General features: G+C 37.9%; 1 protein-coding gene across 2 annotated transcripts in view; it reads right to left on the reverse strand.

The window, feature by feature from the left end:
- The window catches only part of LOC131365696 (sex comb on midleg-like protein 2), a 39,195-nt gene that overhangs the window by 9,915 nt on the left and 5,733 nt on the right, over positions 1–23,547 (reverse strand). For both annotated transcript variants that reach the window (XM_058409452.1, XM_058409451.1), the window contains exons 2-7: positions 14,058–14,168; positions 13,257–13,328; positions 10,724–10,800; positions 9,785–10,019; positions 9,607–9,695; positions 9,238–9,481 (exon numbers count right to left, since the gene is read on the reverse strand). In XM_058409452.1, coding sequence (XP_058265435.1) covers positions 9,238–9,481; positions 9,607–9,695; positions 9,785–10,019; positions 10,724–10,800; positions 13,257–13,328; positions 14,058–14,088 — 748 coding nt within the window. In that variant the 5' untranslated portion in view covers positions 14,089–14,168. The remainder of the gene's footprint in view (positions 1–9,237; positions 9,482–9,606; positions 9,696–9,784; positions 10,020–10,723; positions 10,801–13,256; positions 13,329–14,057; positions 14,169–23,547) is intronic.

The raw sequence follows: 23,547 nt of genomic DNA on the forward strand, positions 1-23,547 counted from the left end.
ATGCAAAATAATGGATTTACATTAAATCATTGTACACACTCTCAAAAACAGGTTCTTTATAGAGTTCAAGGTTTTTAGTTTCTCTTTCTAAAAGGGAATCACTTTTTAGCACTCTTAAAGATTCGAGATTTGGCTTTTTTTTTTTTTTTTTGGATAAACACATACCACAGGGGTGGTGATATGACGAATGACACATTTCTACAATATTCAATGTTTATCATGACATAAAGATATTCTAACAAACTGGTAAAAAGGCAATAAATAAATAAATAAATAAAAGGTTTTACTAAATAGCTAAAGAAGGGGATAATTTCTGGACAAATTTTAAAACAGTAACATTATTTAATAATAATAAAAATTATAATATCTGTTAAAAAAAATAAGTTGTCAAATCAGCGGCTTCTAAATTTTTCTTTTAAATGATATTATAATGATAACGGTATTATATCGGCATTATTTCCTAAATCCAGTGCATCATTGTTTATTTATTGGAAATGTTAAAGCTTTTAACTCCTGAACTTTCCAATTAAAGATTTCACACTTATTATGAAATCAAATGAAACAAACGTTTTAGTTTAAATAACCAAATTATTCTTATAACTAAAACAAACAAACAAGCAAATAAATAAACAAATAACAATTATACAGTGTAGCCTTTAACATTATACCGCTCTGTTATACTGTAAGGGGACATTTCTGTATTCTTCCTGTCACGGCTTGGCATTCGTGTTATTCTGACCCACTTTGTAGCTTAAATGCATGAAGATCTGAAATGATGTGTCCACTTCTGAGGTCAGTCGAATGCAGAATGTCCTCATCTCTTCATCTCTACCTAAAGGGAGTGATGCAGCAGCGCTTTAGTCCTTCAGTCTGTCCAGCTCTTTCACGTCCTCATCGGTACACATCATGCTCATCATCTCGTAGATCTTTAACTAGTCGGACTGACCCTCTTCTGTAACTCCACACAACTGTGTCGCATTGCATTCTGGGACTTTGAGTCCAACATTTGCACCAAAGTCTCTAGGGTTAGTCTCTACCTCTAAGGCAGACGGCTGGAAAACGGTGTCTGAGAAAATAAGCTGTTTCTTTCTCTTTCTGTTTTATTACACCAGAATTGCTAAGTACATCAGAAATGTTTCTTTATAAAAATGATTTCAGGTGTCTCAGAGTGGCGTTTTCCTTTAAAGTGATTATTAAATTAGATAAATAACATATTCATCTAGATTTTATAATTATAATTCTCATGCAAGTGGAAAAAACACAGTGCCAAAGGGGTTCTGCACCAGCACAAGTGGATTACACACACATACACACACACATACACACACATACACACACACACACACACACATACACACACACATACACACACCGTCCGGTTCAGCGGAAAACGGAACAAAAGCTGAGGAGACTCACCGCAGAGGCACGCGCCAAAACAACAGGTTTAAACCGGAACCGCGCTTAGACGACGCCGGTCCCACCTGGACTAAATGAATTACGTGTAATGGCCAACGGCCAATCTTCCGGCCGGTATCCGTACAGGAGAGAGAGAGAGAGAGAGAGAGAGAGAGAGAGAGAGAGAGAGAGAGGGGAGGAGGCGCGAGCGGTGGAGTCTGGAGGAATGATAACGAGGCGCGTGGGCGGCGGGGAGAAGAGGCGGGAAATCCGCGAGCGGCGCGCGACACGCACAGGTGCCGGTCTGAGGGAAGGAGCTCTGATGCTAAAGGATTAGCTTCATCATTTACTCATCTACAGCAACATGTTCAAAAAAAACACTCAGGCCTTAAAAAAACTAAACAATTAAACAAGACCGAATTTTCTTTCATTCACTCCGGTAAATTTCCTCCGTCCGCTATTTTAACCAACATCCTATAATCCTCTTACATTTATATACATATTGTTTTTATTAACTTTACTACAACGGGTTTAGTCAGAATCATTAAATGTAATTTGTATAATATAATATTTTTTAAACCTAATAAAATAGTTATAATGTAAAAAAAATAAAAATAACACTGAATTTTAATCTTTATACATAAAAGTGTTTTTTGACTATATTTAATGTGATTTTCTATTTGTATAAAAACTATATAAAACAGAATAAAGAATTTGTAATAATAACAATAATACTAATAAACATACATTTTATAATTTTTTTAGAATGACAGTTTACTGATATAACTGTCATTATAACTGAATTAAAACGCATATGCAAAACCTTTCTTTCCCTATTTCATTAAATATAGCACAATGAAACAACTATATATATTTTATTCCATAGAAAGGATCATTAAATGTAATGACGAATAATTGAGACCTTTTATGTAGGCTACAAAAATTAAGAAAGAGCACTCCTGAGTTCTTACAGAAGATCATTCTGCTATAAAAGCTCATTTTATGTCCTGTATATATATATATATATATATATATATATATATATATATATAATAAGAGAGCACTGCCTCTGGGATATCATCAAGAGGAAGATGGAACCAGTTGTTTGCTTTTTTGCAAATAGAGTGGTATAAAGTTCCCCAACAGCAATGTGAAAAACTGTTGGAGAGCATGGAGCCAAAACTCATGCAAATCAGGGTTATTCCACCAAATACTGATTTGAATGTTATTTAGCCAAAGCATTAACACAATTTGTTTACAAATTATTTGGATTTTGTTTTATTTGAGTTATTAAAGCTCTGGAAATACTGCATGATCTTGGGTTATTTTGATGTGATGTCATTTCCTTTAAATATACACTCTAAATAACAATAGTTATATTCTGAATTTAGAAGAAATATTGTCAGCAGTTCACAAAAAATTAAACAAAACTGTTCATCTGTTCAATACATGAACCTGTAAGAAAAAAAACATAAGAAACTGATTATTTTGCAGTGGTCTCTTATTTTTTTTAATTTTTTTTAATGTATATATATATATATATATATATATATATGTATATATATACACACTACCAGTCAAAAGTTTGGACACATCTTCTAATTCCACGGTCTTTCCTGATGTTTATTTCTTTCTACATTGTAAAACAATGCTGAAGGCGGCCGAAATACACAATAATGTCCTTTGAACAGTTGATATTGAGATATGTCTGCTACTGATGCTCTGTAAAGCCTTCATAACGGCTCTAATCTGAGGTGCTGTTAATTGGTGATTTCTGAGGCTGGTAACTCTAAATGAACTTCTCCTCTGCAGCAGAGGTCAGTTTTGGTCTTGCTTTACTGGGATGGTCTTCATGTGAGCCAGTTTCATCATGGTGCTTGATGGGTTTTGCAAATACACTTGACAATACTGTTCTTACAAGAGCTATTCCAGAACAACTGACCTTCGTGTCTTAAAATAACAACTGACTGTTTTTTGTTGTCATTACAATATGGATTACTTAAGTCCATGTTTGTTATTTCATAGTTTTGAAATCTCCAGTATTGTTCTAGAATGTAGGAAATAAATCCCTAAACAAAAAACACTGAATTAAAAGGTGTGTCCAAACTTATATATATATATATATATATATATATATATATGTGTGTGTGTGTGTGTGTGGACATGTTCATATCAGTTTATATCCTCATGATAAATATTAATATTAACATAAATATTACAGTCGTGTAACCATGATGATGTTGTGGGTTAAGTTTTCCCTGGAATATTAAGCTACATTACAATATATCCCTCGTCTTGTATTTCAGTACACTTCAGATATTTGACTTCACTTTCTAAAGCGATGACATGGACCAGTAGGTCGTAACCTCTGGTAGATAATGTTCAGAGGATGAGGGTTAATGTTTCTCAAGGAAACAAAAAACTAGTGACAATCTATAACTTATTCAAAGTAATATTTAAAGTAAATATAGACAGATATGAATTTTTCTTTAACTAATAACAAACATCAAAACTATTTTTTTTTTCTTCAAAATATTGTGATTTCATGCAAATCAGCCTTCACATAAGCAGATGAAGATGCATCACCTTTATCTAATGAACAACCTTTCATATTTATTATTATCAGGTGATATTAATCCCTCATCTTTCTTCTCTAAAATTTACTTAAATTTCTTAAGCTGAAGCTTTTAAAAATAAGTAAAACCAGAGCTAACTTACACAAATCCTGAGCTTTTATTCAGTTACTGCAAATACAGTCTTGTTTCCGAGCCACTATTTTCGGTTCGATACTGATCCTGGGTATCACACTGATGCTATTTCTATTAAACAGAGATTTAAATGAAGCCCTGACAGAAATGTAGCTGCTTACAATCGTTCACTGAAACATAAATAAAAGCGATTCTTTAATACATTTAAAAGCCTGTGTTTTCTCTTCTGCAAAATTCCAGTCAAGGCCAAACAGCCCTCATGAAAGCTGGAGTTTCTCTTCTTCGTCTGTGTCTTAGCAGACCATAAAACGGTGCTTAATGTGAGTTACAGCTGCAGTGATGTGCTTCAGCTCCGTCTGTACACTCACTCACTGAGGAGACTCGTATATCCTGTCAAACACACGTCCCCTCCTCCTCGTCCTCTTCAGCTTTTTTCCACCTCTCTTTACTTCACTGTTTGATTTTCCTCAATTTGCAGTTCCTCATTTTCCTTCCTCTGTGCTTTTAGACACACACACACACACACAGTCGCTCTCTTTCTCTATATCTTCTCTATCAAATTTTGACATTTTGTACAACATACTACTAAAAAACTATATGCTTTTACTGAACAAAAAAAAAGGAGAAAATAGCACTTATATATATATACAACAAAACGATGTAACGATGGTCAATGGAAACCAGAATCATCAGCCCAGTGAGGGCTGGATTCAAATTTACACAGAAAACCCAACTACAAATAAAAACTACATGCTGGCCCAAGTTGCATGAATTTTATCAAGGCAACTCATAATGTAATTCAGTAGTGTGCATGGCCTCGACGTGCTGTATGCACTCCTGACGACTTCTGATCATGCCATGAGATGGCCGATGTGTGTGTCCTGGTGATGTCCTCCCACACCTGGCTCAGGGCATCAGTGAGCTCCTGGACAGACTATGATGCTCCTTGACTGCTTCAGATGCTTCGATTCATAACCTCCCAGAGGTTCTCAATTGATTCAAGTCTGTGGAACGTGAGGGCCAGTCAGTGGCATCGCATCAATGCCACTTTGTCATCCAGAAACTGCCTACACATTCCAGACATTCAGACCATCACTGACACATCGGCAAACCGATCATGCTGGATGATGTTGCTGGCAGCATGACGTTCCCTACGGCATCTCAAGACTCCTTCATGCCTGTCACAAGTGCTCAGCGTGAACCTGCTCTCATCCGTGAAGAGAACGGGGCACTAGAGGTGGACCTGCCAATTCTGGTGTTCTCTGGAAAATGCCAATCAAGCTGTACAGTGCAGGTCACACTAGAGCCCTCATTCCACCTACATTGAGACTGCTTCTCACAGTTTGGTCAGAAACATGCACTTCAGTAGCATGCTGGAGGTCATTTTGTAGTCGTTTTGGCAGTGCTCCTCCTGTTCCTCCTAACACTTAGGAGCAGATACCAGTCTGCTGCTGGGTTATTGTGCTTCTATGGCCCTGCCCAGCTCTCCAGCTTCTCCCAGTATCTCATCCATGCTCTTGAAACTATGCTGGGAGACTGGACTACCTGTGCACAGTAGTGACTAGGACCCTATTAAAACACAAATCTCAAGACCAAACAGTCAGGAAGGATGAGGAGAGAGCAATAGTCTGTGGTCAACACCTACAGAAGCATTCTCTTTTTGGGTTTGTCCTGCTGTTGTCTCTCCAGTGCGCCTGTTTTTCATTTGCACCAAAGAAGTTGAAACTGATTCATAATCACTTGTGCTTCCTAACTGGACAGATTTTTTAATACCGCTGAGGTTTTATTGACTTCATCATCATCATCATCATCATCATGATGATCACGCAACTTTTTTTTTCCTTCACACCAAAATGTAGAAATAATTTCAGATATCTAGTATGTCCCCTACTACAGCAAACTATTCAACTATCTATTCTCCCAGGCATCTGAGTGTTTTGAAGGCCTGTAGTGTTGGATGTTCTGCTTTCATCCTGTTTTTTTTTGTCTGGTAATGCTACGTTTCTCTTTTAGATTTAGCCTAATATGGCCAACACCAGTCGTGTTTTAACTGCAGTATATAACTAAAGGTGACTCCATTCTTCCGACTGCATTCAGATAAAGAGCCTGCGTATGATTCCAAGCAAATCAATCTGGCTTACATTCCTATCTAAGCAGTATATAAATATCCTCCAACTTTATCAAACTGTAAGCAAATCACACATAGCTAGCATACACAGAAAATATGTTCAAGTTTTACTCGCAGAAAAGCTACATTTCCGTCAAAACTCTTTTTATTTTTGGTCCAGAATTCTGTCACAGCAACATCTGACTGCTTTTCCCAGACCGTCTTACACATACAAACAACTGACCGATTATACACAGATGTTGGCCTATAAAACTCTCGGCACATGTTAAACACACATGAACACGCCATCAAATTACACAGTTAAACACAGCGTCGAAGGAAAGGCTGATGTGACGGAGAGCAAAACGTTCTCCTGCTCTGTTAGGAAAATTTGGTAAAAGCCAAGCTAAAAAATGCACAGCAAAAACAACCACAATAACCACAGCTACGATAATCCATCATAATAATCGTCTTAGGAAGCTTAGCCCGTGTAATTAAATCATTTTCATTCTAAGTGGAAAGCCGGTAAAATGAACACGCTGAACGGAAAAAAGCTGAGGTCGCTGCCAGAGTTGCTATGACGACACAAATGACTGACAGCTGAGAACCCGACCAGGCTGTTGCTTGTTTTTTTTTTTCTTTTTTCTGTAGCTCAATGGAGCTACTTTTTCAATTAGCTTCCATTACGTTACACAATCTTATCTAAAGTTTAATTCAGATCAGCCGAGACGTCAAATCCATCCTAATCCTCACTCGGATGCTCGAAAGGGAAAACGAAATACGAGGATATGACATCCTCAGGGTATGTTGTCATAGTAACCTGTATTTCATTAGGAATTAAAGTGAATAAAAGCGTGGGATGGGTTTCGGGAATCCGGTTTGCAGAACAGCATATCAAGAAATATGAGTTTAAGGTGTGACTCCAGAGCAAAAGTAACAGGCAAAACAATCATGTTTGATTTACTGACGTTAAAACTGTAAGCTCCACAGTCCAAAGACATGCTACTAGGCTGACTGGAGTCTCTAAATTGCCCGTAGTGTGTGACTGCGTGAGTGAATGAGTGTGTGTGTGTGCCCTGCGATGGGTTGGCACTCCGCCCAGAGTGTATCCTGCCTTGATGCCCGATGACGCCTGAGGCTCCCCGTGACCCGAGGATAGATCGGATAAGCGGTACAGACAAAGAAATGAAATAAAAAAATGAAAAAACTGTAAGCGGTAGAGGATCACCAGCAACCGCATTTAGTAAAACGGTAGAAGTGTGATTTCACTTGCATGTTGAGTCAGAGGACAGAAATCACACTTCCTATATTTGTATATTTGATTTTCACTGACACCCTTTTACGCAGCTTTATGCACATTTACATTTCCCTTCTCCCTTCGTGCCTCAGAAATAACAATGAATCAACCTTAGAAACCTATTATCCTTAGAAAGATTTCACGTTAAATTGCATCCTGACATTAGTGGGAAAAATATAAACTGTAAAATCAACTCATAGCTTCATGCTTTAACATAAAAAAAATTCTTTTTTTAAACACATTCCAAAAAAAATGAAGGCTGGATTGTTCTCGTAATCTTTGTGAGCATTTTTTATTGTTTCTATTTCAAATTGTTGCTGGAACTGTGGTTCGCTCCGAACTGAAATAAGAGCTGATGTCTCTTCTCTACTCCAGCGCTTCTTAGACCGCTTGGACGGTGCGTTACTTGTGATCATATGACTAAAATGTCTGGGTTCGTAGAAAATACAACCTGCTAGAAACTCGCTCCACTTGTGGTCATTTTATTGCTGTCCAGATGTGAGAGGCATTTTTCTGTTGTTGTTACTGTGTCTTTAAGGCTGCTTCATGTAAACGAGCTCTGTTCTGAATGGACAGTCACCCCATGAGTGACACGCAGTACAAACCACACATTGAGAACTGTGTCAATAATTAATGGCACCCTATATGCTTGTCAGTTAGTGAGACTGAAAGAGAGGAAAAGTTACCAGCTCCATGAGAGACGAACAAATGGATTAAAAAAACGACTGAATTAGAAAGGAATAACTCTTACTTACGGCTTGTGCGTCAGCTATCGAGTCGAATCTAGCTGGAACTTCCTCGTCCTTTGACTTAGCCTGCCCAGTATTGTGCTTTATGTAAATCACTGTATAATGGCTGCTGTTGCTATTGATGTGAGTGGAGTTGCGCTGCCCCCTAGTGGTTATACACGAGGTTTGCTAGCATTTTTAATTTTTTTAATCTATAACAGCTTTTTCATTGCTCTAATTCAAATCACAGATATGTTTCTGATTTACAAACATGTAACCAAGAAAAATATCATTTTCCGTGAGCAGTTGTAAGCAAATGTTTTATGTTACATTTCCAGTAGGAAAGTCTCCAGGATGGTAAGAGTTTGCAGTTCCCTTCCAAGGTAACGTGACGTGTGTGGGGTTTTTTTTTGACTATTTTTTGTCTTATTAACTTAATTAAGAGAGAAAAAAGGCAAACAATCGAAGGAATGACTGTTAATAGATGCACTAACGTAAGGAAAACTCATCTCAGAGACGTTCAACAATCATAACTGTAACTATAAACAGATGGAAAGCATGGTAATTCTGTCATTAATTAATTAATTAAGTAAGTAATTAAGTAGTAGTAAGTAATTAATTAATAATTATAATTGTTGGAAGATTAATGTGGTTTAAGAGGAATAAAAACAAAAAGTCAGTGTGGCAGTGTGGTAATTATTTTCCTAAAATAATTATTTTATAAATTATTTTTAAAATAATCATAGCTGTCCCATAGCATGACTGTTTCATTCCTTACAGAATTTGTGATGTCTCTGCTCTCATTCACACTACATGTGGTATTTAATCAACAATCATGTAAATGACGTATGTAGTGAGTTAGTTTATATTGTTGTGGATCTGAGAGGAACATTATGTAACATTTGTGCTGATATTTTGTGTTTTATCACAACACACAGTTAGTCATGACCCAGAAGAATATTTCTATGCTACAGAATGCTGATGAGCAGATTTTCAACTCACTGCTGTTCCCAGGCGGCTGAAGGCTGTGTTTGGTCACTGCACACCAGCCCACAGGAAAGATGTCTCTGGAGTCGTAACGGCACCAGTAATCGAACGCGCCTCTCCATCCGTCAAACATCACAAACACCTCTTCACCTCTCACCTCGCCAATGGTGGCGGGGCAGATGAGGTAAGGGTTCTTCTTGTCTACCGCTTCGAGCTTCATGCCTGGTTTGAAAGTATTTTGAGGGGGCCTCTGAGGTTCCTGACCGAAAAGATACACGCAAACAATTCTGATACAAATAACGGAAGTTTTGTATAAATACAGCAAGAACTTGAAACACTACAATAAATACAGAGAAATACGATCAATAAAGTTAAATAATTCACCTTTTTGAACGCAGACGCCGGCGCCATTTCTGCCCCATTCAGCGTCCTCAATAAAAACATGGGCCATGACGAGGCGTTCATTCTGAACCCTGGAGAGAGAAAGACAGATATACAGTGTTAACTTTTTATCATGCATTCTAAATGAAAAGTCAAAAGCAGCACGATATTTCTTCCTTACCCAGCGGGGGCTGCAGCATGTCTCCGTTCTTCTCGCACGTTCCTATCGGCTGAATATCCGACGAGTCGACCAGCCTCCAGAAGTCGTTGGTGTTGTCGCTGCCGTCCAGGCGAAGGCGGAGCCTGATTCCTGTGATGCCCATCACCGTGGCGATGCAGACGGAGGTGGAGTTACGAGGGTCGCGAGCCTCCAGCTTCATCCCAGCCTTGAAGTCGTTTGATGGAGGGATGCGAGACTGGAAAAGAGATAAGTATTAAAGTGCATGTTATATTCACATGCATAAGTGTTTCCAAAGGAATTCTGTCCAATCCTGCAAGCTCCAGAAGGAATTCAGACCAGATGTTTGCTCCCGAAGGAATTCTTTCCAATCCTGCATGTCCCCAAAGGAATTCAAACCAATCCAATGCTCCCAAAGGAATTCTGAGCAGTCCTGAGTGCTTTGGGGTAAATTCTGACAAATCCTGTGTGCTTCTGAAGGATTTCTAACCAATCCTGCCCGCTCCTACAGGAATTCTGACTAGTTCCACCCATTTCCTAAGGGAATTCTTACTAATCCTTTCTGTACCTTGAAAAATTCAGACCAATATAACGCTTTCTTAAAGTGGTTCTGACAAATCCTGACTTCTCCCAAAAGAATTCTGACTAATCATGTGAGCTCCTGATGGTCTTCTAAACATTTGTAAACAATTCTGCCGACACCTAAACAAAGTTCCAATCCCTCCCAATGTCAAAGGAATTCTAACCAGTATCTCCCACTCCTGCAATTAAAGGTTGTACATGAACGTAAAGTGCCATTCATTCTGCGGTCTCACTCGCTCCTCGTGTTCTCGTCAAGCAATGTTTAAGAACAGCAGCATGTGTTCAGCTGCTCTGACGGTGTGTGAAGAAACTAATAAAGACTGCGACAGTCTGCTGTTTGAACCACTTTTATTGTCTCACCTGTCTGAAGCAGCTGGGAGGAGCTGGTATGGAAGACGTCTCCTTCAGATACTCTTCCCATGAGAATGATTCTGGGGCTAAACAGAAAGAGAGAGATCACATCTCTGTTTACTGACTCAAATGTACACAAGAGGGCGCTTTAGGTACAATTTGAAAATACAAAAAAAACAACACAGATTGATGTCATATCTGATCTACACTAATCTACTGATCTACATCTGATCTACACTAATCTACTGATCTACATCTGGTCTACTGATCTACATCTGATCTACACTAATCTACTGATCTACATCTGGTCTACTGATCTACATCTGATCTACACTAATCTACTGATCTACATCTGGTCTACTGATCTACATCTGATCTACACTAATCTACTGATCTACATCTGGTCTACTGATCTACATCTGATCTACACTAATCTACTGATCTACATCTGGGCTACACTAATCTACTGATCTACATCTGATCTACATCTGATCTACACTAATCTACTGATCTACATCTGGTCTACTGATCTACATCTGATCTACACTAATCTACTGATCTACATCTGGTCTACTGATCTACATCTGATCTACACTAATCTACTGATCTACATCTGGTCTACTGATCTACATCTGATCTACACTAATCTACTGATCTACATCTGGTCTACTGATCTACATCTGATCTACACTAATCTACTGATCTACATCTGGGCTACACTAATCTACTGATCTACATCTGATCTACATCTGATCTACACTAATCTACTGATCTACATCTGGTCTACTGATCTACATCTGATCTACACTAATCTACTGATCTACATCTGATCTACACTAATATACTGATCTACATCTGGTCTACTGATCTACATCTGATCTACACTAATCTACTGATCTACATCTGGTCTACACTAATCTACTGATCTACATCTGATCTACACTAATCTACTGATCTACACTAATCTACTGATCTACACTAATCTACTGATCTACACTGATCTACATCTGATCTACACTAATCTACTGATTTACATCTGATCTACACTAATCTACTGATCTACATCTGATCTACTGATCTACACTAATCTACTGATCTACACTAATCTACTGATCTACACTGATCTACTGATCTACACTAATCTACTGATCTACACTGATCTACTGATCTACATCTGATCTACACTAATCTACTGATCTACATCTGATCTACACTAATCTACTGATCTACATCTGATCTACACTAATCTACTGATCTACACTAATCTACTGATCTACACTAATCTACTGATCTACATCTGATCTACACTAATCTACTGATCTACATCTGATCTACACTAATCTAATGATCTACACTAATCTACTGATCTACACTAATCTACTGATCTACATCTGATCTACACTAATCTACACTAATCTACTGATCTACACTAATCTACATCTGATCTACACTAATCTACTGATCTACATCTGATCTACACTAATCTACTGATCTACATCTGATCTACACTAATCTACTGATCTACATCTGATCTACACTAATCTACTGATCACTGATCTACTGATCTACATCTGATCTACACTAATCTACTGATCTACATCTGATCTACACTAATCTACTGATCTACATCTGATCTACACTAATCTACTGATCTACACTGATCTACTGATCTACATCTGATCTACACTAATCTACTGACCTACATCTGATCTACACTAATCTACATCTGATCTAAACTAATCTACATCTGATCCATGCCAACATTTCACACATCGTATCATACAACAGCATCATTGCAACTCTATAAATAAGTGACTCAAGCACAGGAACACACCAAAAAACGTTATTTGACGTGACAATCGAACAATTCCATATTTTGCATTTCCATAATACTGAAGCTACAGGTGTTTTTGTTAAACACGTGGCTTGTTGTATGTAGAAACATACGGTATATTTCCCAGCCTGATGAAAACAATGTCATTGTTGTTCTAGATGACTGTGTTCACCTGTTCTGTGTTCCACCTATGATTCGTCTATTTAACTCCAACCCTCCTGTTTCTGTCCCTCACTGCAACACTTTATCACACTTTCCAAGCCTTGTTTCCCAGAGTATGTTATTTCCTGCTTCTTTGTTTCCTGGTTATGACATTTGCCTGTCTTTCATTTGATTATCTTAAATATATATACATATAAAACAAGCTGCCTGTTGCTCCATGACTCACGGGTCTCATGTAATAATGCCTGCAGCTTGAACATATATTTATTCTATCTTTATTCTATCTATTGCTGTCCTCTGTTTCTTTCTTTCTTTCTTTCTTGCATGTCTATGTATATATTCTATTCTTTATATTTACGTGTGAGGTAAAAAACATTACTAACCGCAACTTTTCTATTACAGAGAGCTTTTCTACCCGGCTCCAGGCACCAGCTGAACTCAGAGTGACTTACACTCCAACTGCAGTTCAACCAGCACTTGAGGTGGTTTCGAAATCACTGTGTAACAATTACAAACGCAAAATAATCAGTAAGAGAAGTGTTTCACCTTTCACTGGTACAGGTCCTGTGCTGACAGGAGTACTCCTGCCTGCCTTCTCCTTCTTACTCTCCTTCTGATCTGGGGGACAAAACAAAAACAAAGAGTCACCAAGACGTTAAGGAGTAAAATGCACTTGATCCAGTTAGAACGTCTAGAGATGGAGGTTTGGAAACGTAACATAACTTATTGCGTGATCTAGTGCAATCTCTCTTTATTTCTCTTAACCATGTGCTGTGCTTGATGTAAGTCACACTCGAGACTAAAACGACTCAAAAGCAACGTTGTGTGTCGTGCTGTTAGCGGTGTGATCATTTATTTCATCATTTATTACAATGGAAAAAATTCTAAATACATGGTAATAATAACGCCTGATATAATAAATCTAGAACTAATTTTCATACAGTAAAAATGTATTGATGATGCAATTTGTCGCCATTCCAAATGAGTTTATTATATTTATGTCAACATCATCTGGGGTTAATATCGTCTCATGAACCCTGTATCTCGTAGCGTGGCTTGAGTGCATCGTCTCAGCAATGTGAAGGGAGTGGAGATTTAAAACGGCAAAAAATGTATACTTTTAAAATCTTTTTAAATTGTTTTTTGTTAAACCTATGATTTTGTCCATTCTTAGACATCAGGGCTACTAGTATATTAAAACGTGAAAATCCAAACACTTTTAAAACCACAAATGTGTGTATTCATGTCCTGAATGCAGAGTCACATCGTAAATATGTGTCTAGATTTAATCAGTTGTGAGACGTGAAGCTGCCTAATGTGTTTAAATGTCAGTGTTTTTGATGTCACCTTTCAGTGCTGTCCTGCCCATGCTGTTCATTGGCCTCTGCAGCTTCACAACACTGCTACAGTGCTACACAACACACACACACATATACACACACACTGTGGTTCCTGGATCTAAGAGAGAGAGAGAGAGAGAGAGAGGGAGAGAGAGGGAGAGAGAGAGAGAATCTCGATCAGGTGACAGAACAGTAAAACCCGTAGTTCCTGTCAGTTGCACATGGACTTCTGTCAGCTTCCCCTTTTCAGACCAGTGCAGGAACGTGAAAGCTCAGACACGTCTCGCTCGAGCATCCACAAAGTATGCTCTATGGTGCTAAACACACATGAGAGCACTTCGTTTACTTCCGCATGAGCTGCTGAGGCAATTTGCCTGTGAGCCACGTGAGCCCTCGAGGTTCATCACCACGAAACCTCCGAGACGCTCGAATAAATCTGCGCTGTGTTAGAGTGCTCATTTGCATGTTTCTTTAAAAAATGGAAAGCATCGCACTGTGACCACTCCAGCTATTAGAATGCGTAGAGTGGAAACATCACATAAGCAGGCAGAGAGGGAAAAAAAATACAATTTTACCACAAAAATCCACAAAAAGTTGAGTCGGGACAGGACCGGGTTTATAGAATTATTCCAAAATGAACATACAAATAAACCTTTAGCATTTATTAGCTGACATGAGTTAGAGATCTGAGAACAAAAATCAACTTCTTTGCACAAACATGAAATGAAGAAATGTATTTTTGGGACTGGAAATTTTTACACATTTAACAGACTTGACTTCTTGCTTTGTTAGGATTGATATAACTAAATCTTATACTTCATACTTTATTCTATTTTGTTTTTTATAACCTGTAAAGTGTTTGAGTTAGAAATGAAAGAGACCGATTGGAAACGGCTAATACCAGAGGTTTCAGGATCTGTAAGAAGGACAAACCAACAGGGTGTTTTGCGTTTCTGTTTATATTTGAATTGGCGAAATGCTGAGGGAAAATCAAAATGTTAGTTTTCTTTCTGCGAGAACGTTTCTGTCACAAACAAGTCCAGTTTTTGTAAACAGCTCAAGGTGAGAGTTCCGTTTTTTTCCGACTTCAAATAAACGCTTTAAGGTTCTGAACTGCAAAATTTCTGAGTTCCCGGTTGTTGTGAACGCTGCGTCACTATAATCAGGAGTGATGTAGCTGAGGTCAAGGAACTCTCCGAGCAAGAACACATACGCACACACACACACACACACCATGCTGATATTTTCACTTCTGGGTTTTTCCCCCCAGTGCTTCAGGAGCAGAAGCTGTAGGGTTCAGGTCATGGCCAGTTTTGGTTTAAACGGGAAAACAGATAACAGTGATATTTGCAGAGCAGCTGAAGCAGAGTGGACGCTGACGCTGCTGCTTCTCTTAATGCTGATGATTGATGATATTGTGTGGTTAACTCTACATTGTGTCAGCATAATGCCTGAGGAAATATTGGAAACAGCAGGTCTGCTCGTGGTTCGTAATGTTTGTGTGTGTGTGTGTGGTGCTCCATCAGCCCTAAAGCCATATTTAGATGATAAGCTATGAAGCTCCAATCCGATTTGTTCGACTACACAGTGAATGCTACACAAATTTACAACACCTTAAGCATTCTTCAGAACACCCTGCAGGAGAACTCTTTAAAATTCTATGTAGAACCGAACACAGACTATCAGAACGGGTTCCAAGTAGATCCCTTTTAAGAGACAAAGACCATTCATGAAGGATTATGGAGGTTTAGTTGTTCTAGCCAAAATGGCTTGACTTTTTTGCAGTAGCAAAATAAAAATAAATAAATAAATAAATATGTACTGACACTGGTGACTCCTTCCATAAACCCTATGCCAACATCATGTTCTTTGTTAAATAGCAACACAAATCAGTTTATTATTAGTCTAAAATAAAGTACAGGCCGAGTCCCTGTGAAACCGCTGTAACTATGGAAACGATAAATGAGAATATCTTTCATGATAGTGAAGAATGATAATATTGTATAATATAATATATACCAAATGTGTATTTTTTTAATGGTGTATTCAACTTAAAACATCCTCACAAGCCCAGTGTCCTGTTCAGAACGGAGTAAAAGTTCAAGACGCTCCAGAAACTCCGACACTGACACGTCTGCAACAACGTCGTAAAACTGGATAACATCAATAATGTTGTACATTTTTTTCTTTCTTTTTTAAAAAAGACTTTTCTTTCCACAAACTGATGTTCTGAGGAAACAGAGATCAGTAACCAGTGTCTGTCTTGCAGATGTCTTTCTGTTGGCCAAGTGCAAGTGAAAAACAGCTTCACTTTATTAGTCAGCTGTCAACTTCATATACACTACTGAATACACACACACACACACATATATATATACACATGCCGATCAGCCATAACATTATGACCACCAGCCTAATATTGTGTTGGTCCCTCTGCTGCTGCCAAAACAGCCCTGACCCACTGAGGCATGGACTCCACTAGATCCCTGAAGGTGTGCTGTGGTATCTAGCACCAAGATGTTATCAGCAGATCCTTTAAGTCCTCTAAGTTGTGAAGTGGGGTCTCCACGGATCAAACTTGTTTGTCCAGGACATCCCACAGATGCTCGATTGGATTGAGATCTGGGGAATTTGGAGGCGAAGTCAACACCTTAAACTCGTTGTTGTGCTCATCAAACCATTCCTGAACCATTTTTACTTTGTGGCACGGTGCATTATCCTACTGAAAGAGTCCACAGCCAACAGGGAATACCGTTTCCATGAAAGGGTGTACATGGTCTGCAACATGCCTATGTAGGTGGTACGTGTCAAAGTAACATCCACATGGTTGGCAGGACCCAAGGTTTCCCAGCAGAACATTGCCCAAAGCATGACACTACCTCCAGAGGCTTGCCTTCTTCCCATAGTGCATCCTGGTGCCATGTGTTCCCCAGGTAAGTGACTCACACGCACCTGGCCAAAAGAAAATGTTATACATCAAACCAGGCCAACTTCCATTTCTCTGTGGTCTAGTTCTGATGCTCACGTGCCCATTGTTGGCACTTTTGGTGGTGCACAGGGGTCAACATGACTGGTCTGCGGCTATGCAGCCCCATACACAACAAACTGTGATGCACTGTGTATTCTGACACCTTTTTATCAAAACCAGCATTAACTTCTTCAACAATTTGAGCAACAGTAGCTCGTCTGTTGGATCAGATCACACGGGCCAGCCTTCTCTCCCCACGTGCATCAGTGAGCCTTGGCCGTCCATGACCCTGTCGCCGGTTCATCACTATTCCTTACTTGGACAACTTTTGATAGATACTGACCACCGCAGACTGGGAACACCCTACAAAAGCTGCAGTTTTGGAGATGTTCTGATCCAGTCGTCTAGCCATCAATTTTGTCCCTTGTCAAACTCACTCAGATCATTACACTTACCCATTTTTCCTGCTTCTAACACATCAACTTCGAGGACAAAATGTTCACTTGCTGCCTAATATTTTTATCCATACGGAGGTTCATCTCTATGCTACACTTCAAGAGCTTGAAGCTACGACATGTAAATAAATCTCTGTGGCACTTTGTTCACAGAAACAAGACCCTGCCCACTTTGTCCTCCATTGTTACCATGGAAACGATAACGTATTCGAACGAGTGCTTTAATGTAAACCCATGATTAATGCCTTGCAGCCATGACGAGTGTCAGTTCCTCTGTTGTACAAAATTAATCAACGACTTCTGAGCAAGGTGTCTAATGTAATACAAAGCAATTACAACTAAATTGTCCTTTTTTCCACACCGCGTAAATCCCGTGCTCACTATCGACCATCCCGCTCCGCCGTTTCCCCTTCATCCATCTCTGTCGTCCTTGTTGCCGAGGGCGATAAGGATTCTTCTGAGCAAGATCTGTGTGTGTGTGTGTGTCTGTCTGAGGGGTTGTATAAATTCGTGTGTGTGTTAGGGCTGGGGGCTAAAGAAAAAACCCAACAAACTTTAAAGGCATTCCAGCTCCACTTCCTCCCCCAGACATCATCTCACACTCCCCCTACGCTACACCGGCCACACACACCACCACATCTCAATACTGTATACTCCTCATTAAACTCCCGGAATATTCCCAGATCTGGTCAGACTTGCAATTGTTTTATACATTTTTAAAAATCTTACACACAGAGAAAGCAGGGAAGCGATATAACGTACACAAGGCACTGGAGGTTAATGTAGTAACAGTGTAATAGCAAAGTAGACTGAAATCAAACACTGGTTTTATTCTATTAAACCACACACGTTACCGTAAATGGATAAAAAGCCTGAAATGATGTTCTTTAATAGATAAAACATTGTAAAGGTTGAAAGACTGCTGCAGTTTACAAGGAATACATCACTCCTGGGTCTTAACTGTAACAGTGCCTTCAGTCATTACTATATCTCTAACAGCATCAGAGAGAGAAAGAGAGAGACAGAGAGAGAGAGAGAGAGAGACACACACAGAGAGAGAGACAGAGAGAGAGTACACTCTACACTCTCTATATTGAGTGAGTGAGTGAGTGAGTGAGAGCAATAAGCAGAGAGAGTAATAAAGTTAATAAAGTATCCTCTACTCTACACTACACTTTATTCTAAACTCTACACTCTCTACACTAAACTCTACACTCTATACTAAACTCTATACTCTCTACACTCTATACACTAAACTCTACACTCTATACTAAACTCTATACTCTCTACACTCTATACACTAAACTCTACACTCTCTATACTAAACTATACACTCTCTACACTAAACTCTACACTCTCTACACTAAACTCTATACTCTCTACACTTTATACACTAAACTCTACACTCTCTATACTAAGCTCTACACTCTCTACACTAAACTCTACACTCTCTACACTAAACTCTATACTCTCTACACTTTATACACTAAACTCTACACTCTCTATACTAAGCTCTACACTCTATACACTAAACTCTACACTCTCTATACTAAACTATACACTCTCTACACGAAACTCTACACTCTCTACACTAAACTCTATACTCTCTACACTTTATACACTAAACTCTACACTCTCTATACTAAGCTCTACACTCTCTACACTAAACTCTACACTCTATACTAAACTCTATACTCTCTACACTCTATACACTAAACTATACACTCTATACTAAACTCTATACTCTCTACACTAAACTCTACACTCTCTACACTAAACTCTACACTCTATACAAAACTCTATACTCTCTACACTCTCTACACTCAACTATACACTCTACACTAAACTCTACACTCTCTACACTAAACTCTACACTCTCTACACTAAACTATACACTCTCTACACTAAACTCTACACTCTATACTAAACTCTATACTCTCTACACTAAACTCTACACTCTCTACACTAAACTCTACACTCTATACACTAAACTCTATACTCTCTACACTTTATACACTAAACTCTACACTCTCTATACTAAACTCTACACTCTCTACACTAAACTCTACACTCTCTACACTCTATACACTAAACTATACACTCTACACTGAACTCTACACTCTCTACACTAAACTCTACACTCTATACACTAAACTCTACACTCTATACAAAACTCTATACTCTCTACACTCTATACACTAAACTATACACTCTACACTAAACTCTACACTCTCTACACTAAACTCTACACTCTATACTAAACTCTATACTCTCTACACTCTATACACTAAACTATACACTCTACACTAAACTCTACACTCTCTATACTAAACTCTACACTCTCTACACTAAACTTTACACTCTCTATACTAAACTACACTCTCTACACTAAACTCTACCTTCTCTACACTAAACTCTCCATTCTCTATATTAAACTCGAAACTCTCTATACTAAACTCTACACTCTCTACACAAAACTCTACACTCTATACTAAACTCTATACTCTCTACACTCTATACACTAAACTATACACTCTACACTAAACTCTACACTCTCTGTACTAAACTCTACACTGTACTAAACTCTACACTCTGTACTAAACTATATACTCTCTACACTAAACTTTACACTCTCTATACTAAACTACACTCTCTACACTAAACTCTACCTTCTCTACACTAAACTCTACAGTCTCTATATTAAACTCTACACTCTCTATACTAAACTCTACACTCTCTACACTAAACTCTACACTCTCTACACTAAACTTTACACTCTCTATACTAAACTACACTCTCTACACTAAACTCTACACTCTCTACACTAAACTCTACACTCTCTACACTAAACTCTACACTCTCTACACTAAACTCTACGCTCTCTACACTAAACTCTACCTTCTCTACACTAAACTCTAGTCTCTATATTAAACTCTACACTCTCTATACTAAACTCTACACTCTCTACACTAAACTCTACACTCTCTATACTAAACTCCACACTTTCTACACTCTATACACTAAACTATACACTCTACACTAAACTCTACACTCTCTATATTAAACTCTACACTAAACTCTACACTCTCTATACTAAACTCTACACTCTCTACACTAAACTATACACTCTATACTAAACTCTACACTCTATACTAAACTCTACACTAAACTCTACACTCTCTACACTAAACTACACTCTCTACACTAAACTCTACCTTCTCTACACTAAACTCTACACTCTCTACACTAAACTACACTCTCTACACTAAACTCTACCTTCTCTACACTAAACTCTACACTCTCTACACTAAACTCTTCTCTACACTTTGTTCTATGCTCTATTCCACACTCTACACTCTCTACACTAAACTCTACCTTCTCTACACTAAACTCTTCTCTACACTTTGTTCTATGCTCTATTCCACACTCTACCTTCTCTACACTAAACTCTACACTCTCTACACTAAACTCTTCTCTACACTTTGTTCTATGCTCTATTCCACACTCTACACTCTCTACACTAAACTCTACACTCTATTCTACACTATATACTACACTCTACTGTGCACTCTCTTCTAAACTACACTATATTCTACACTATATACTAAACTCTACACTACACTCTATTCTAAACTCTAAACTCTATTCTACACTCTACTCTCTACATACTACACTCTACTCTGCACCCTATTTTACAATCTCTGCACTAAAATCCACTCTACACTAAACTCTGCTCTACACTCTATTCTAAGATCTCTGCACTAAGCCCCACTCTACACTCCCCTACTCTATAATCTACACCCTACTCTACAGTTTTACAGTACTATACAAAACATTGTACTCTATACTACTTTATTCTATACTTTACACTACATTAAACTCTATACTACACTCTACACCCTACTCTATAGTTTTACAGTACTATACAAAACATTGTACTCTATACTACTTTATTCTATAGTCTACACTACATTAAACTCTATACTACACTCTACACCCTACTCTACAGTTTTACAGTACTATACAAAACATTGTACTCTATACTACTTTATTCTATACTTTACACTACATTAAACTCTATACTACACTCTACACCCTACTCTAGTTTTACAGTACTATACAAAACATTGTACTCTATACTACTTTATTCTATACTCTACACTACATTAAACTCTATACTACACTCTACACCCTACTCTACAGTTTTACAGTACTATACAAAACATTGTACTCTATACTACTTTATTCTATACTTTACACTACATTAAACTCTATACTACACTCTACACCCTACTCTAGTTTTACAGTACTATACAAAACATTGTACTCTATACTACTTTATTCTATACTCTACACTACATTAAACTCTATACTACACTCTACACCCTACTCTACAGTTTTACAGTACTATACAAAACATTGTACTCTATACTACTTTATTCTATACTCTACACTACATTAAACTCTATACTACACTCTACACCCTACTCTACAGTTTTACAGTACTATACAAAACACTGTACTCTATACTACTTTATTCTATACTCTACACTACATTAAACTCTATACTACACTCTACACCCTACTCTACAGCTTTACAGTACTATACAAAACATTGTACTCTATACTACTTTATTCTATACTCTACACTACATTAAACTCTATACTACACTCTACACCCTACTCTACAGTTTTACAGTACTATACAAAACACTGTACTCTATACTACTTTATTCTATACTCTACACTACATTAAACTCTATACTACACTCTACACCCTACTCTACAGCTTTACAGTACTATACAAAACATTGTACTCTATACTACTTTATTCTATACTCTACACTACATTAAACTCTATACTACACTCTACACCCTACTCTAGTTTTACAGTACTATACAAACCATTGTACTCTATACTACTTTATTCTATACTTTACACTACATTAAACTCTATACTACACTCTACACCCTACTCTACAGTTTTACAGTACTATACAAACCATTGTACTCTATACTACTTTATTCTATAGTCTACACTACATTAAACTCTATACTACACTCTACACCCTACTCTACAGTTTTACAGTACTATACAAACCATTGTACTCTATACTACTTTATTCTATAGTCTACACTACATTAAACTCTATACTACACTCTACACCCTACTCTACAGTTTTACAGTACTATACAAACCATTGTACTCTATACTACTTTATTCTATACTCTACACTACATTAAACTCTATACTACACTCTACACCCTACTCTACAGTTTTACAGTACTATACAAAACACTGTACTCTATACTACTTTATTCTATACTCTACACTACATTAAACTCTATACTATACATCCTACTCTACAGTTCTACAGTACTCTACACAAAACTGTACTCTAGAATACTCTACTCATATTCAAATTCCCAACAACATGCTAGCTTTAGATTCTTCTGTAGGTGTGTTTGTGGGCAGAGACTGACATTCTTTATGCCTATTGTTGACCCTTTCCTGTTGCGCATCAGTACACTGTCCCTGTAAATAAGGCGTGTCTGTGCTCTGCCGCTGTCTTACTGACGTTTCTGTGCGCGCTCAGTCTTTCATCCTCACGCTTTTGTGTTCTCTTATTGTGAGCTTGACCTCAGAATGCTTTCTAGATTTCTGCTGTGGGATCATCCTTGAGTTTTTTTTTTTTTTTGGCTGTGAAACGCTGCTTTGGATTGTTCTGTTCAAATAAACTTCTGTAAAGTGATGTGTAGTGACCTGTCCAGTCAAATATACCTTCACGATGTGCTGGGTGAGGAGTCTAAAACTTCATAAAAAATACACAGCAAGCCAATGAACATGTGAAGAGACGTTTACTATCATTACGACAAACACAATAAAACTAACAACTTAATACAGAGCTGAATTACACAACTTCTTCCTTTTCTAATTCTACTGATACTAATCCAAAATACTGAAAATAACTGACTGTGATCTCTCTCTCTCCATCTCTCTCTCTCATGCTCATGCTCTCTCGTTCTATCTCCATCTCTCTCGCTTTCTTTCTGACACTCTCTCTATCTTCATC

This window comes from Hemibagrus wyckioides, linkage group LG15 (assembly GCF_019097595.1).
Source record: "Hemibagrus wyckioides isolate EC202008001 linkage group LG15, SWU_Hwy_1.0, whole genome shotgun sequence".
NCBI classification, from domain to species: Eukaryota; Metazoa; Chordata; class Actinopteri; order Siluriformes; family Bagridae; genus Hemibagrus; species Hemibagrus wyckioides.